General features: G+C 34.6%; 2 protein-coding genes across 4 annotated transcripts; one reads left to right on the top strand and one right to left on the bottom strand.

The window, feature by feature from the left end:
* Positions 1-1,335: 1,335 nt before the first annotated feature.
* Positions 1,336-10,020, bottom strand: LOC122313578 (extra-large guanine nucleotide-binding protein 1-like). 3 transcript variants are annotated; one of them, XM_043128691.1, is made up of 9 exons: positions 8,431-10,020; positions 8,185-8,322; positions 7,989-8,093; positions 7,723-7,896; positions 7,177-7,353; positions 5,754-5,981; positions 5,355-5,518; positions 3,253-3,802; positions 1,336-2,838 (listed from the first exon to the last, which is right to left on the bottom strand). In XM_043128691.1, exons 1-9 carry the CDS (start codon positions 9,487-9,489, stop codon positions 2,662-2,664), a joined length of 2,772 nt encoding a protein of 923 aa, XP_042984625.1. In that variant the 5' UTR covers positions 9,490-10,020; the 3' UTR covers positions 1,336-2,661. The 3 variants fall into 3 exon arrangements, with proteins under 3 accessions (XP_042984625.1, XP_042984627.1, XP_042984626.1); XM_043128693.1 differs by having other exon boundaries at positions 2,740-2,838; positions 3,597-3,802; XM_043128692.1 differs by lacking the exon at positions 1,336-2,838 and having other exon boundaries at positions 3,282-3,487; positions 3,597-3,802; positions 8,431-10,019.
* A 2,800-nt stretch (positions 10,021-12,820) lies between these two features.
* LOC122312791 (cold-regulated 413 plasma membrane protein 1-like) lies at positions 12,821-16,705 on the top strand. Its single transcript, XM_043127444.1, has 6 exons — positions 12,821-12,862; positions 12,953-13,027; positions 13,605-13,682; positions 15,819-15,904; positions 15,991-16,061; positions 16,331-16,705. Exons 1-6 carry the CDS (start codon positions 12,821-12,823, stop codon positions 16,582-16,584), a joined length of 606 nt encoding a protein of 201 aa, XP_042983378.1. The 3' UTR covers positions 16,585-16,705.
* The last annotated feature ends 210 nt before the right edge of the window (positions 16,706-16,915 follow it).

Here is a 16,915-nt window from a genome sequence, read left to right as displayed (position 1 = left end):
TCATAAAAATATCTCGGGAGTTCAATTATAATAAAATATCTATATATGGCTTGAATTCTAACCAAAAAAAAAAATATCTATGGTTTGAAAATTCAAACCATAATTTTCAATTATCAGTTGTAAAAAGATAAGTTATTCTATATTTTAATCGATGTATAGAATATATTATTTATATTATTTAAATAGTAAAATTTAATTTATAAAATTTAAATTTAAAAATGTATTTTCTAAATTAAATTATAAAATATAAATATTTTATTAGATGCGTTTTACACACAAACTTAAAATATGGTGGATTTGCTAGTTAGATTATAAAAGAGGAATCTAAAAATAGAAAGAATTAAAGAAACACCTCCACTTTTTTTAAAAAGGTCCTACAGATAATGTGGATTGGAATGGTATATGTGGATTCAAAAAGGGTTAAAAAAAAAAAAAAACGGGGCCGGTTTTGCACATCCTTTCCTGTTTTTACATGTGGCGTTTTGGGTAGAAAGTTCAAAGTAGTGCTAAATATTGAATATCGATTGCTGGTATGAAGTGTCAGTTCCTTAGTGGTGGAGGCCACGTGATTGCACGAGGATGGTAAAGCGAGAGGGCCGGAGGGACAAGTGGGAAGAACACGACGATCCTTTCCCCAAGAGACGACAGAAAACGAAGGGCGCCGTTGAAGCTTAGATTGTCTGATGGGTTGCGAACCATTTTAGTTAGTGTTCTGTCCTTTTTGAGCTTTTACTTTTAGCGATGAATGATGCGAATCCACGTTCATTCCTCCGCCCACCATCCATGCCTGCCAGCTGTCCAAAACCACAAAGACAAGTCTTCTATTCCGCCACACGATTCTCAATTACAAGGCACCAAGATATAATATTTTTAAATAATTACGAAAAATTTTATAAAAATAAATTTATAAATTAATATAATTTAAATTATAATTTTTTTTATAAAATAAATCTAACTTATTTATGAGTTTTCTAATTTTATGAAATCAGTTTACCATTTTTTTTTAATTATCTCAAACTTAATATTAATTTATGAGTTTTCTAATTTTATGAAATCAGTTTACCAATTTTTTTTAATTATCTCAAACTTAATATTAATGTCGGCACAAAGTAATGGTTTTCTGCCTGCGGAATGATTCTTCCAAATCTTGGAGGAATATTCTAAAGATCTAAGCAGTGTGCCACCACATCCAAGGTGCGCCCACACGACCAACCACGTATATCCCCGTTTTGAACACAGATTTCCTACGAAACCGCGACCTCTCTTCCTTCTTTCTCCTTCTATTTAAATCCCCACCAGTTTCGCTTCTCTAACTCATTCCACAGAAAAGAAAAGAAAAAGCTGAGAAAGAAAAGAAAAAATCTAGCACTTTGTTCTATACGTGAAGGAGTACTTAGATCTGATAAGAATGTCTGCAGTGGTGGAGACGTGGATGGGGGAGTTAGCAAAGCTTGGAGAGAAGATCAAGGCCAGGAAGCGACCATTCCTTAGAAAAGCCAATGAAGGAGAGAAAGTTGAAGAAGACATGAAGGAAAGCAGAGTTGTTCAGAAGAGAGACAGTAGTTGTTGTACTACCATGTTGTCAGAAGACACGATTTTTTTGATTATGGACCGTTTCGCACCCTGTTGATCAGGCCAGAGGTTCATCATGCATGGAACAAATTTCAGTGTTTTCCGATAATTTAAATGTAATGATGTTTTGGGGTATGTTGTAATTTTAAGTGGTTGTAGGAATAATTCCGTATATATTTGTTGTCACTTTCTCTCCGGCTAGCAATCTGAAACGATTTTCCTCTTAAGAAATCGTTTAGCTCGTGGTAACCACAGACTTGTTTCAATTCCTCAATAATATTTCTGGGATTTACCATTTAATCTCTTAGATATTGTTGGTGTTCGTGATATGAAATGTTTAAAGATCCGATTGATGCTGGTAAGTTTACAAGCCAATGAAGCCATACATGATTGGTGACGTTTTGCTTGACCCACAACTCCATCAATAGTAGAATGCATAGTTGTTTTACAGCTAGACACCATGCATTGGGCAGTAAGTAATTTGCTTTACAAGCAAACACAATGAAAATAGACAGAGTATATCTTCGAGTTGGTGAGGGAATCCTTTGCACACCACTATACAGGATTTGATTAGTAAAAAAAAAATTGAGTTCTTCTATTTGCAACTCGGCTTAAATACATTTGATTTCCACACTAGCTTATAAATGATGTGCAAGGTGAGTTTTTCACACTAATAAATAGATTTTTTTAAAAAAAATTTGAAAGTTGTCTTATAAATAAAAATTATGTGATATCAACGATGAAAATTGTGTATTTCTATTGCCGACTTATAAATAAAATTACTTTTTGAGATAGTTCTGTCTTACTAGAATTAATGCCTGTGATTTGGGTTCTCTCTTTTGCATTTTCATTCCAAACAATGAATGCGTCTAGCATCTTTATGGGGTTGCATTATGATTTTGCTGCAAACATGGATATCACAAAGTTCAAATGGTGGGTAAAATAAGATTATACTACTAATAGTGTAGAGGGAGGCAAATTATCTTTTCCACTGTAGTATTGATGGAGCAACGAGCATGGCAAGGAGATGGGAATGCTTTTCACCCGTACAGAGGATGTGGCTTGTTTTGTCAACACTTGAGCACCAGATTAGCTCAAGAAAAAGGTGGAGGGGAGAAGGAAAACCAACCATAAAATGTGTGCAAAATCCAGTGTACACATACTTGATTTTGAGTTCGATAGCCTCCTTTTTTCTTGTTTCTGTAATCCAACATCACAAGCAATGCATAGATAGGGGTAGGATATTCCCACCAAGATATTTGTTACCTAGCCAAAATATCACAGGGTCAGCGGAAGAGACAGAAAAAGGAACAATTCTTCCACTAGTCGTCTGCAAGGGCCCTGTCAACGTTTTCTAACTTTTTGAAAAAAAATCTCAGTTTCATACTTGAAGATATCTAAAACTATTTACCCAAAAACAGAAAGGTATCTTTGTCCTAATAACAGATTCTTTGTACTATTTCTCCTATTTCTTTGTCCTAATTGTGTATTTTCTATCGAGGCAAGCTCCTCATGATCTTTGTACTAATTGTGTATTTTCTAAAATTACAGATTCATTGTCCTATTTCTCCTATACTTGTTTGTATGTGCTTCTTTATACACACAAATTTGCAAAACAGTGCAAATAGAACAACGGATTGGAAGTCATTTTCAGGTAAAAGATCATGAGGAGGAGCTTGCCTCGATGTCGGTAGAGGACAACTCGTTAATGGAGTAGGGTTTTTCTTCTTCCCACAGCACAATCTCCCTTGCATATCTGAGAGCTTCATCAACCTTATCATTTTCCAACCCAGTTACTAACGAAACAAACAACTTCCTATCTGTGAGAGAACGGAACAGGGTCTTGAACTTCATTGCTATATAGTAGAAAGCATGTTGAGCCAATGAAGGGTTAGTGCTGTTGCGACATTTCTTGCTGGTAACAGGTTTGAAGTCATGAAACCATTCACATTGCATTAGAGGGGCATGTTCAATCTTTTCCCCCAGCAGGTCAAACTTGGTGAGAATCAGCAAGAAGTTCTTACCCTCAAAGGTCGGTTGAGTGACTACATTTTCAAAAAGCTGCTTGCTCGCCAACATCTTGTTGGTCGAGACTCCATTAGAGTCTTCACAATGTTGATCATAGTCAGTCAAGGCAACACAAAAAAGGACAATATCAGAGTCTTCAAACATGTCCAACCATTTGCAGTTTGCTCCTAAGCTTCCTCGATGTACTCTAATGAGTTGGTACCTGCAAATTCCAAGTAAAAATATGCCAAGATAAATAACAAAAGAAAGAATTCATGCAAATATCTGTCAAAACCTGTCCTATTCTCTATGGAAATTGCCAAACATTCAAGGTTTAGCGTAAAGAAGAAATGACATTGATTTGCTAGAATTACAAGCAAGTTACTGTACTGAAAAATAAAAATGACTTAAGGAAAAATAAATGCTGATTTTTTCTCACCAGCCTACTGAACCATGAAGCTCAAGTACATATGATACCCCATATGATAAGAGGATAAGGTAGGTGGTATATTAGATCCCACATTGCTTGGGAAAGAAAAGTTCTTGCCCTTTTTAATGTTCCAATGGGGCTCCAATTGTATCATTTACTAGTCCTTTTGGAGTATAAGTCATGTGGTTTGGGTCTTCTATTAGGATATTACAAATGACATAAGAGCCTATTCCAACCAGAAATGTGGGACTTGAGCAGTGCCACTTACGACAAATAGGCCCGACGATGACGTCGAGAATTTAAGGGGAGAGATTGTGATACCCCATATGATAAGAGGATAAGGTAGGTGGTGTTTGGGATCCCATATACTGGGGGAGGAAAAGTTCTTGCTCTTTATAATGTTCCAATAGGTCTTCAATTGTATCATTGACTAGTCCTTTTGAAGTATAGGCCATGCGGTTTGGGTTTTCCATTTGGGCATTACAATATCTGAGATGCAAAATAATGCCTTTGCTTTCAAGAATTATAGGAATGGACAAACAAGGATGGTTTTAAATTGAAGATCATGATATGGAAGGCCAAGTTGCAGTTTCCTTGAGTTTTAACTTTTGATTTATGGATCAATATGCATTCATACGAGTAAGAACAAGATTTTTCGTTGTTATGGTTCCCTCTGTATTGGCAGAATAGATTATCACGAAAAAAATATGGCTGCCAATGCTTCAGAAGTTTCAACCTTGACCATGTCTATCTATTGGTGATGAATAGGTCTTGATTGAAACTGACTTAGGCCTCATTTGGTTATGCAATTAAGATGAGATAAAATGAGATATTTTGAATAACAATGAAAATTTTGAGTTAAGATAAAATGAAATAGTTCGTAAAAAAAAAAAAATGTATTTGGATAGTGAGACGAGATGAAATGAGATGAGATAATTTTTCTTTTTTGGAATTTGAAAAAGGTTTGGGTCCCACAGTTTGGAGAGTACCCGAATCCTTGAGATTTTTCACTGTTCACTTATTGTTCACATCCGTTTTGTACTGTTCACTTACTATTTATGTCAGTTTTATGCTATTCATTTACTGTTTTGCACTTTTTACTGTCAATTTTATACTATTTTGCACTGTTTATTTAAGTGGATATTTTCGAAACTTAGAGATGAAATGCAACATTTGGATAGACAAAACTCTGGACCGTACAGCCCAGATGAGATGCTTTGGGCATCCAAACCGGCCTTAAACTGTATTGCCCAAAACAATTTCGCAGAAAATATGATTAGAGACAATGATGAAGGCCTTCATACTTACATGTGAAACATCAAATGAATAGAATAGGATAACCGACCTTAGTGACGGATCATGCTGATAGGCAGGGCTCATGAATTCATGTTGTGCTGACTTGGGAAATGAAAATTCCAAGCAAGAAAGGCTATTGCATGTTGTAATCCCCTCAGCATACAAGATGTCAGTTTCAGAGGGTTCGTAATCTTTCCTAGAAATCTCTACAGCCTGCTTTTGGAAGTTATACGTTAGAGATGAATGTTTAACTTCTACTAGTATAGTACTTTTACTGTTGAACAAGCTATTCTAGCGAAAAATGGTAATTACAACCAATGATCAGCAAGAATTCATCACAGGGGATTGAAATGATTTAAAAAGAAAAGTAGAAATAAAAAAACATATAACCTATTCAAGGATCTATGTCTTTGAAACTAGAGATAGGGACTGCGGAGCATGATCTCACCCGATCTAGGAAATAAGTGGCTGCTTTGGTTAGCATTTCTAATTCATTCCTCCGGTTGTATGTGGCCTGAATGGCAGCATCCCCCCACAATTCCTCAATAAATGGTGCATATTTACTAGCGGCAGCTGGTTCCAAACTACCCAACACCATAACTTGGAGAAGCCAATCTGAGAAAGCTTTCACTCTTGGCCCAACGGAGTAGATTGTTTTATCATCAGTATGTATCATCTGTTGCAAAAGGAATATTATACACACACACATACATTCTAGATAATGAAATTACAGGCGCCAATATGTTCGTGCTAAAGGTAAGCATCTTAACAGGTGAACATTGGTGTAACTTAATCAACAGCAATGTAGAATAACTTTCCGTGACAGAAAGTAAAGGATTTGCAACTCAGATGAAGCATCAAGAGAACTTGTAAAGAGCAAGGCACCAATCCACCGGAATAGAACTTGACCAGAGCTGTTTAATAACTAGCCATTTTAACAGACTTACTGTAAAACCACCAGTGATACACGTAACAATCACAGCAATGCATTTGGTGATGTCAACTACAAGCAATCATTTGACTCCACAGCTTCAAGCAGTAATGAAGAGTTCCAAAGGCAGAATATTTCCCAATTTCACGTCTGAATGATGGTTCATAAGGTTATATTTGAATCAGAGTGAACGCAAACATGCTGCTAAGATACAAGCTTCCCAATCACTAGATCCTAGGCTACTCCCGAACTGTCAAACCACTCTCTGACGGCCATTATTGGAAAATTTAATTAAGAAGCTATATTCTTGAGTCCATCCTTACAACTAGCCTAGGTACTTTCTCAAGGTCGTTTCCCTTCATTTATTTTGAAAATTTTATGAGATAGAAAACTGTGGAATTACAGGTGGAGAGGACTTAAAAGCATAATAATTGGATAAGAAAGGACGTAAACAAACAGAAACTCTCAGCGGAGACCATTGTAGAGATTCCAAAGCCTGAAGATAGTATGGGATAAAGTAAATGTTTCTCAATCATCCTGAAAAAGACTTCATAGATCCTGCTCTGTCCCTCCAGTCTACATCTATAGAACTTTGCAAAGGTAAGGAGAAAAGGGTCCAAGAAGTGTGTGAGAGAGAGCACGAGTATTTGTTGAACTGTAGCATGCCATAAAATTCTATTTTGCAAATCCAATATGGTTCTTTGCCTTGGGAAACCTTTTTTTGTTTTTATTGAAAGAAACAGTGCGGGAAACTTGTTATACAGACTTTCATTTCCCATCAGAAGTTTATTTTTTCAAACTTCAAATGGAAGCATGTAAAAACGAACTTTTATTCATCATAAAGATATCCTTAACATAATTTATGTGGATGAATTGGCAAAACGGTATAGAATGCAAGCATAACAGAAACAAAAACAGATAGAAAGAACCCTCAACATACCTGAAGTCCACACTTATCGACAACACATCTTTTCCTCTTCTCGAGCAAACTTTGTTCTTCAAATAGCTCACGCCCCACGAGAACCATACCGAGATACATAAACAAATTTCTTTGGATCACTAACTTAATAGCTTGACGTTCATCTTCAGAGTAAGGAACATCATATAGAAGCTTGGCCTAGTAAAAGCAAGTGAACAGGGTTCTAGTATCACCAAACATTAAGGCGGACAGTTTGACAACGGAAAATTGTTTAAAGAGTTGAACTGTGTCAAAACCACATTTTTATCCTGCATGTTACTTAAAAAAAGTTTTAATATTAGTGCATGGGAATATACCATCATCTAATAAAGATAGAATTACTGGTGCAATTCTCTAAGGCAACTTTTCCCTCATAATGCAGGAGGATGTCAAAATTATTACCATGGTTGAGTATCGATGGTGAAAAACTAAACTATGAGGTGTTCGGCAAAGTTTGGTTCATAGTACATGAACAAAAATTATATCACCAGTTGAAGATTAAATAATTCCCTCCATTATAATTTTTACCTGTTTATATATGGTACTCGAGCCAGATTTGTTATGACCAACTAATAGAAGTTTATGAATCGATTTCTGCATCACATTGCCTGGAATAACTCCATTCACCTTTTCTTCAGAAGGATTTTGATAATCAGGAGGAACTGGCAGGGACAAGACGGCGCAGACCAGCTTTGTTGCAGTCTGTAACGATTGTAGTTCCACAGTTACTATAAGTCTGATAAGATGTAATAGGTAAGACAATCATAGCAGTGCACATCACGATGCAAAAGTACCTTGTCCCATATTCTACCCTTTATCTTATTCTGTCCCTCCTCCTGGTATGTCCCGTCATCACTCACCCAAAAGTGAGGGCTTCCTTCACATGACACCCCAGCTGCCTGTAAATATTTAAAAGAACATATTTGATTCTGCATCCTCACAAAGCTCCATTACAATTCAAAAGAACCCGACTGAATCGAGTACACTAACCTTCAGCATCCAGAGCTCTTCTTTAGTAATCTCCCTACTGTTTATTAATATATTTGTATTTCCGTTGCTGGCATTTTGCTTGATGAGGCCCCCGACGTTTAGCTGGGAGCTAATAATCTGGGAAGGCTTTTTTCCTTCCTGTTCACTCAAGGGGCAACAGTTATTGCATTTTGATACGATAGGACTGGCTTTATTGTTAAGTAGAAGAACAAAGATAAAACTGAACATGTAGATTGCGATGCTCACCTTTCCCCATAAACCAGATACTTTATCATACCAAAAGCATCCTGGCCTTATATTCCTTGGTGGGTTTTTGCAGTTCTGCAACTGAACAAGCTCTTCCTGACAAAGAGGTTCGCCATTCACATAAACAAGCTCTGGTGCTACCTGATTCACTTCAGAGAAAACCTCAGCATTCAGTATCTGTTTAACTGCCATATCAGTGAGTAGTCTCTTAAGCAGCCTAGAACACTTTCCCAGCGTCCCTCTCCTAGCCTCATCAATGCTAAAACCAATGCAAGTAACACATTTCCTTCCTTCTGGCATTGACCCCATGGCTCTCAGCACACAATCATAACAATACTTAGCGCCACAAACAATGCAAATCTCCTTCTCCATGAACCAGTTTCCCTTAAGGCATCGATAGCATACTCCCTTTTTCCCGTTTCTCTCCACTTTTGGAGTCACGTGAATACTCTTGTCCTCAGAATGATAAACTTCTTCTTGAACTATCACGTCGCCCGATTCCGGATCACGAAATCTCACAATTGGTGGTGGCCTTTTGACATGGCGAGGAACTTCATCGTCGCTATCATCATCTCTGCAAGAAAAAATTCCAGAGGTACCCGCCGGCGAGCTAAAAACAGACTCCGTTGATTCCCATTTGGTTGGATTCATATAATTTTGAGAGCCTTCGCCCTTCTTATCATCATCAAGAACTCCAGAACATTCCATTGTTGCCGAATTTTCAATTCCATCCGATAAATTGGACTTGGGCTCATAACCATTATCACAAGCTAATGCACCGGAGGTATATACTATTGAAGATTTCTTGTACGAAGAACTGGGCTTAAGAATAGGTTGGATAATGGGGAGGGAGAGATTGTCGAACAGAGAAGCGGAAGAAACTGGAGCGGCAACAGGGATTTGGCTGGTGTCAACTGGGTTTACTAGGGGGATATCATAGGTGACAGGAGGGCCATTGTACTCCAAGGCAATTTCGTAATCGGTATTGATGTTTTCGTCATTATCACTGTCAGAGATTCCAGGCACAGCCGGCCGCAACTTTCTCAGCAGACTAGCCATTGTCGTCGGTCCAATTTAAGGTACAAAACGAAACAGCTAGGTCCAATTTCACAAAGCAATGAAATTATTCCAAGGATCCAGGAAGCATAACCATCAAGTTCACAAACCCATGACGCAAAACCACCAAATCGAGGCCCAAATGGAGCTTGACAAGAGAGACAGACAGGGAGTGTGTGTGAACTGAAAACTTCTGGTGGATTAAATCGGAAAGGAAGAAAATGGAAGTCGAAAAGCGAAGAAGAAGATGTGAGAGAAGAGAAGAGTGAGAACGTTGACTGCTCCATATCATTCATTCACATCGACGCGTATAGAGAATACCAGTAATTAATTGGAAAGACTCGGACCAAGAAGAAAGTTCAGCGCAGTGAAAAATGAAAATGCAGCAAATTACAGGCAGAAAATTACAGGCAAATTGCAAGACCCGGCCATCTCTCTCTTGGCCAATATTCTATCGTGACATGCAGCAAATTACAGGCAGAAGTAACTGCAATTTTTTTTTTTTGTTTTTTGTTTTTTCGAGAGATAGATATTTGCAACGGAGTACTAAAGTTTCGTATAAATGTTTTTTTTAAAGTAAATACGAAATTTATATAAAAAATTAATATTTTAATACTATTTTTCACTTTTTAAAAATAACTACTTAATATTTACGAACTCCATAATTATATAGAGTATTATTCTTTTTTTTTTTTAATGGGAATGATTCTTTCTTAAAACGTGATATTTTTAATTTTAGAATTTATAACTTTTAAGATATTTTTTTAAAAGAATTGATTAAATTTTAGATTCACACAAAAAATTTAATTTTTAAATAATAATCTCTATGTTTAAAAAAAAAAATTGTGCGAAATTTACAATATATATAAATAATAACAATGTTTTTTTAAGAGAAAAAGTATGGAGTTAGACATTTTAAAAATTTTATTTCAATTTCAATAAGAGCCTCATGCATTGTCACCAACCTAAATAAATAAATAAATATCTATACCATTTAAACTGACAATCTTATTTAGAATGGGCACATATCAAATCTAACACCTTAGATTAAGTATAAATTCATAAGTAATTTGAGTTTTTATTAAGTTATTGCAAATAATATCAAAGTCAATCCTTTTAAAAATTTGATTTCGTATTCATTATAATGAAACAAAGTCATAAAGATAAATAATTAGATTGTAATATTTCTACTCTACTAATATAATTAATTATATTATTTTTTTATAATAAAATAATTACTTTAATAAAATATATAAATAATATATAAAAATAATCAAGCATTAAACGCTTGTTATGAGTGGTCAAATCTGTCGTCTCGTTAAAAGGAATGCACGTGCCGAAATTCGGAGTCCGCAAGCAATGAAGTTGGTGATTGCGAAGTTGACTTCTGTTGCACACTTTTCTTCTTTGTTCACGAATCGTCCCTACTTTAACACGTGTCAGGCCGCTTCACTTAAAAGTCCATTAAATGGACTTCAGAAGCTCCTGCCGAATATTTACTATCGGCCTACTCATATCTAAATGGGCCTGTCACGACGATAGGCCCGCTGAAACTGATTCAGTGATTCGTATCTAGCTCAAATCCATTGTACACTACTACACAGTGAAGCGAGCTCATTTTCAACATGTTCTTTGCCACAAATTAGAAAAAATAAAAATAAAAAAGTTTCAATCTATCTTTACATTAGAGAAAGTTAAAAGGCTGGTTAAATTAAGAAATTATTTCATCTTATTTTATTATTATAATTTTTTTAAATTTTTATACAAAATATAATAAACAATTCAATTTTTTCAAATTTCAATTTAATTTTTTTAATTTTAAAATAATAATAATATTAAAAAATAATATTTTAACAATATTTTATTTAACTTTCATTTAAAACCATCTCATCTCATTGTCTAAACAGCCTTTAAGTTTACTATTGAGTAAAATGTGTGTTACAATTAATATATTATATAAATTATATCAATTTATAAATTTGTTTTTATAAAAATTATATGTAAATCAAGCATTTCTCTTTGCACTATTCAAAGATTTGTTAAATTCTTGTGGCCTAGAAAGTGATTCATCAACTCTAAGATTTTCATCTTTTTTTTTTTTTTTTTTTGTCTTTTATGTTTTGCATTAATTAAAATGAAATTATTATCAAGAATTTTCGACAGGGAAAATGATATTTGCAATCGATTGTTGTAAAGTACATAAGAGCCGCACAATCTCTTTAAAAAAAGGTGAGTAAATACGAGATATACATAAAAAAATTAATTTTTTAATAATAAATTCTATTATTTTTTAAATTAATTGTATAATACTTGTGCATTTTACGATTGTATATAACATTATTTAGATGAGTCTTATGAATTTGTTAGTAAAAATAAGATTGAAATATTTGAAATTAATAATATATATTAGTACGGTTTTGAATACTGTGTCATACTGGCCTAAACGATCGGTATTTACCTTGCTAACCGACACAAGGGAGGTAGATGTTTCAACTTTCGTACTAAATTCAAGCTGTACCGGTGTGTTTCAATCAATATTGGTTGATTTTTAATGTACCGGTCGAAATTAATATATTTTGTAATCAATGTAAAAATATTGACTTTTTCATAATTTTTAATCTAATTTTCAAATTTAAAAACTATTTTCTTAATTTTTTTAATCACTTTTTCTAAAAAATTAAAAATCAAATCCTTACTCAAATTTTCATAACGAAGGTAAGTGATTATTTTTGTTAATAGTTAGATTAAGAACTTAAAAATATTATTGAATTTTGTAAATATATATTTTAATTTTTTAAAAATTTGTATTAATTTTACTTTTAAATATAATTTATACATATATAATTAATTATTTTATATATAAACTATCATAAAACAATATCTAAAATAATATGAATATCCAAATATTTTATTTGAATATCTTAACCGAAATAGATTCAAAACTTTTGTAGGCAGCAATAACTCTGACAGGTTGGAAAGCGAGCCCCCCTAGTGTATAAGCGTTAGAGCATTGACAATGGACTCACCATAGGCCATTGCCATATGCACGTTTAAAATAGCCAGCATTTCTATAATAATTACCTGTAATGGCCTAGTCAAATTTTAAAAGTTTGACATAAATGTTACAGTAATTGTTGGGTACTCGCCAGACTTGAAGAGTTATTGTACCGAGTCCATGATTAGTTTATTATTTTTCTTCTACTGGCTTTCTCTTCTTTCCCTCGGTTTATCGTTTTCCCCAAAATCCCACAAGGTTTCCTCTTGGCTTCTCTCGAATGAAGTGCTCCCCCCATTCGGCCATCTTCGTCCCGCAGCCTCGAATCAGGTCCACCGGATGCCTTCTCCAGCAGACGCTGTCGTCTCCAAGCTGTCGACTGTAAGTCTCTCTTCCTCTCTCTTCCTCGCTCTTCTCTCCCTCTTCTCCGATTTACTGAGTATTTTTTCGTGCCCTATTTTGCCCAACTAGGTAGAATCACTTGACCGAATATCGGCTTGCTCCACGATTGGAAGGCATCGGTTTGCTCCACCATTCACGCCGGCGGTTCTTCCTCCACGAATCCGACGCTACCGTCGCCCCTGTTTGGGTAATAGAAATAGTTTTTTTTTTTTTTTTGAAGATGAAATAGTAGCAACAGCTTTTTGCTTGTATTTTTTCCTGCCTTGTGGAAATTATCTATTGTATTTTTTCATTCGTATGTACTTTAATTTATCTATTGTTCTAGTCTGAAATTAAATTGCTGAAAACAAAGAATCTGGATCTCGAGCTCTCCGCGTCTTTCCCTGACCTAGATTTCCTCTCGTTTCTAGGGCTTTGCAGATCTGTGCAGGCTTCGAGCTCTGCTGAATCCTCCCATAAGTGTTTTCAACCCAATTTTCTTGACTCTTAATAATGCTACTTCTCTGGCTTTGTATTTCGACGAAATAGGTTACGGTGTTTAGATTAAAGTTGAGGATGTGGATTCATGATGATATTAAAGTTGATGAATACAAATTTACTACAAATTGAAAAAATAAAATAAAAATCACTGCAATGTGATGAATGTTTTAAAAAAATTGTTTTGTTATGTACGCTGCCCGATGACTTTGATAAACCTGAGTTTTCGTCGGTGACAATTCAGTCCGATCTGTTCTATGGCTATGATACCCTCATGGAGAATGTATCTGATCCTTCCCAAATTGATTTTGCCCATCACAAGGTCTATACTTGTAACAATATACAAATCGAATTTATGCAATTGTGATGCTGTGCTATGTATAAAAATCAAATACATTAGTGTGATAGTTTGGCTAATTGATAGTGGATGAATTTTGGGTAACTCTTCAATTGTGATGCTGCCCTTTGTATGTGTTGTGTGCATTTCGAGTACAGTTTTTAATTCAATAAGAAGATAATCAAACCTGATTCTCATCCTGGATATGTGCTTTTGATAACCCAACTACTATAGCATATATGGAACTAACGTTACAGCTTGCCTGTATTTGGAGGGGTGCTCGTGGCTGGCCATGATCTGTTCGACTGATTTCCATGGCATCTTTGGTGCGTCTGAGTTATCTCTCTATGGTTACTAAATATGTAAAATTTTTACGAAGTGTACTTGTCATGTATTTGTATTTGCTTCAGGAAGTGTATTTGTATATATAATTGACAAAATATATACTGTTTTGCTTCAGAAAATGTATTTCTAAAATATCAAAAAAAAATTAATATTATTAAAATATATAATATAATATTATTATTTTACCTTTAAGATGGCTAGTCTAATGTAGACTCATTTAGCTAAAACTTGATACTATAGCTAAATTTTGGACTAGACCATTGCCAGTGTTCTTAGATGGTAATTGGACGATGCAAATAAGAATCATTAATTTTTAGATATTATATAATAATAATAAAATTTTATAGATTGCATTGCACTCTCATTTTATATCAATCGTTATTCTACTGGTAAACAAATACTTCCTTAGGTGATTTATGGAAGCTGCTACAGATTAATTTTTTAAAATTTTTTACATAATTTTTAAAAGATAAAATTTATAAATTTATTAAAAATATATTTGAAAAAAACTAAATCCAGTCTTGGGATACATAAAATATAAATACCATATAATTCTTTTAAAAAAATAATTAATTATTAAGAATTTATTTATTTTTCATATCAACTTTATATGTACTCAATTTTACATTTTAGGAATTGCGCGGTTATGGGTATAAATATTATTTCTTAAAAAAAGAAAAAAGAAAATCAAATTAGCGAATATCTTAGTGGCCCATGCTCTGTTGATTCAGATTCTGTTTCCTTTGGTTCATGGTCTGCGGATCATTCTCTTTCAGCGTACCATTTCTTTTCAATTTTTTTTCCTTATTTTGCTAATTTATGGGTCACTTCTTAGTTACTACCCCTCGTTCTTAAGATGTATTGAAGAGATTATTCAGTTTATATCATCGATGAGCTATGATCGGCCATGGGATTCAAATATGTTTTATAATAGGTGTGTTCTGTTAATGTGATTCTTATGTTCCAAGATCCTAGAATCGAATCTGCCAAAATCTCTCTTTCCTCATTTCATTTCACTAGAATGTTCAAGAGCAATTTTCATCATCGTGCTAGGATGTGTAACACGTTCTATTTCTTGCCATGGCATTCAATATTGAAAGATTTATGTAAAATAATAATAATTTTTTAAGACTACTGTTTTAAAAAGTGGCTGCATGATTGTATGTAGTATTATTCTGCTATTATTATCGGTTTAGACTTAATAATAAAAGCGAGGCTGCTATATCACCAACATGGTCAGACCCATAATAATAATTTTATGAGATTTCAATGTGGTACTTTGGCCATATCGATGCCATGAGAAATAGTCACCACCTTGGATTTTGTTAATAGACTATTGTAGGGATGAAGTTAGGATTTTTTTCTAGAGATCGATGTACATATAAAAATACTATTGTAGGGATGAAGTTCGGTTTTTTGTCTAGAGATCGAAGTACATATAAAAATACATATAGAAGCATGCGATTTGTTTATACTCAATTTATTTTGTTTTCATTCTATTGTGTGAACTGACTGATGTAAACATCTAGCCTGGGAACTGGGATCAACAAACTCTGAATTTCTTAAACTAAAGAAGTTTAGAAGCCATTTCTTAGACTAAGGTCCCTGAGCTTTAGAACCTATTTCTTAGACCAAGGTCCCTGATCTTCCGCAATTAATGTATGCAAAGCTTTCTTTTTTCTTCCTAGATCCCCAGATATGTTTTTCTAGTATATTGCTTCTGCTGCTCTGAGATTTTTGTACGGCCTAATTGATTCATTTCAATCTGTACTGTAGTTGTTGATTCCGGATCGAACAAATTGGAAAACAAACATTCTTACAGCTCTACTCATCCCATACATCTTCTTGAGCCGCATCTTCAGGTGATTCATTGTGTTATGGTAACACTTTTTTCAATGAACTCAAAATTTATCGTATTTTTATGCTAGAAGTTTATATGGTGATGCAGGGGAGAGATTGGGAGATGGATTGCTTTTGTTGCTGTTGTGTTGCGCCTTTTCTTCCCCCGCCATTTCCCAGGTATAATACAAATTTCTCTAGAAGTGTTGATTGATCATGTCTACGCCTTTATGCTGAATAGCAATAAAATCTATGTAAATCTTACTTGAGTTTTCAGTCTGAAAACCCAACTAGCTAGTTCACTGTCAATTTTCCCTGATAATGTCATGTCTAGGAAAAGTCATTTATTCATTCTCATATCAGTTCCAATGGATGTCTGCAATGACTGCTAGCATGAATCTTCTGCCATGCAACCAAATAATTAGTCCAATTCTTTTTCATAACTGCAGATTGGCTAGAAATTCCAGGAGCGTTGATTCTTTTGATGGTCGCGGCACCTAACTTGATTGCAGATACCTTAAGGGACAGCTGGGTTGGGGTGCTGATATGTCTTGCAATAGCATGTTATTTGCTGCAAGAATACATCCGGGCATCTGGTGGGTTCAGACATTCTTTCACAAGAGCCAATGGCTTATCAAACTCGATTGGTATAATCCTTCTGTTGGTCTATCCCGTCTGGGCACCCGTACTCGATATCCTATAGCTTCACTCTTAGCAGCTTCGAGGTGTGTGTTTTTAGCGAACCCTCTGTCTTGTATCATTTGTTTACAAAAACCTACAAATTCATTACCATTGTTGTGTTATTCAGATATGTTACCATTTGCATCTTCATAAATCTGAATGGAAAAATTGTGTTTCATCCGTTGAATTTATAAAAGAACCGCGATAAGTTTCTGTTCTTTTACTTCTTTTAGGTACACTTATAGTGGTATGTGATTTTCAGGCTTACAAGTGTTTCAATGGTATTTTTGTGTCAGTACTTTTGTAGCATTGTAACGTGGACATGTCACATTTTGCATCATTTTATCGCACAC

This window comes from Carya illinoinensis, chromosome 6 (genome assembly GCF_018687715.1).
Source record: "Carya illinoinensis cultivar Pawnee chromosome 6, C.illinoinensisPawnee_v1, whole genome shotgun sequence".
Classification (NCBI taxonomy): Eukaryota; Viridiplantae; Streptophyta; class Magnoliopsida; order Fagales; family Juglandaceae; genus Carya; species Carya illinoinensis.
Note: the sequence above shows the minus strand (reverse complement) of the source record. Positions and strands in the feature narration are given on the sequence as shown.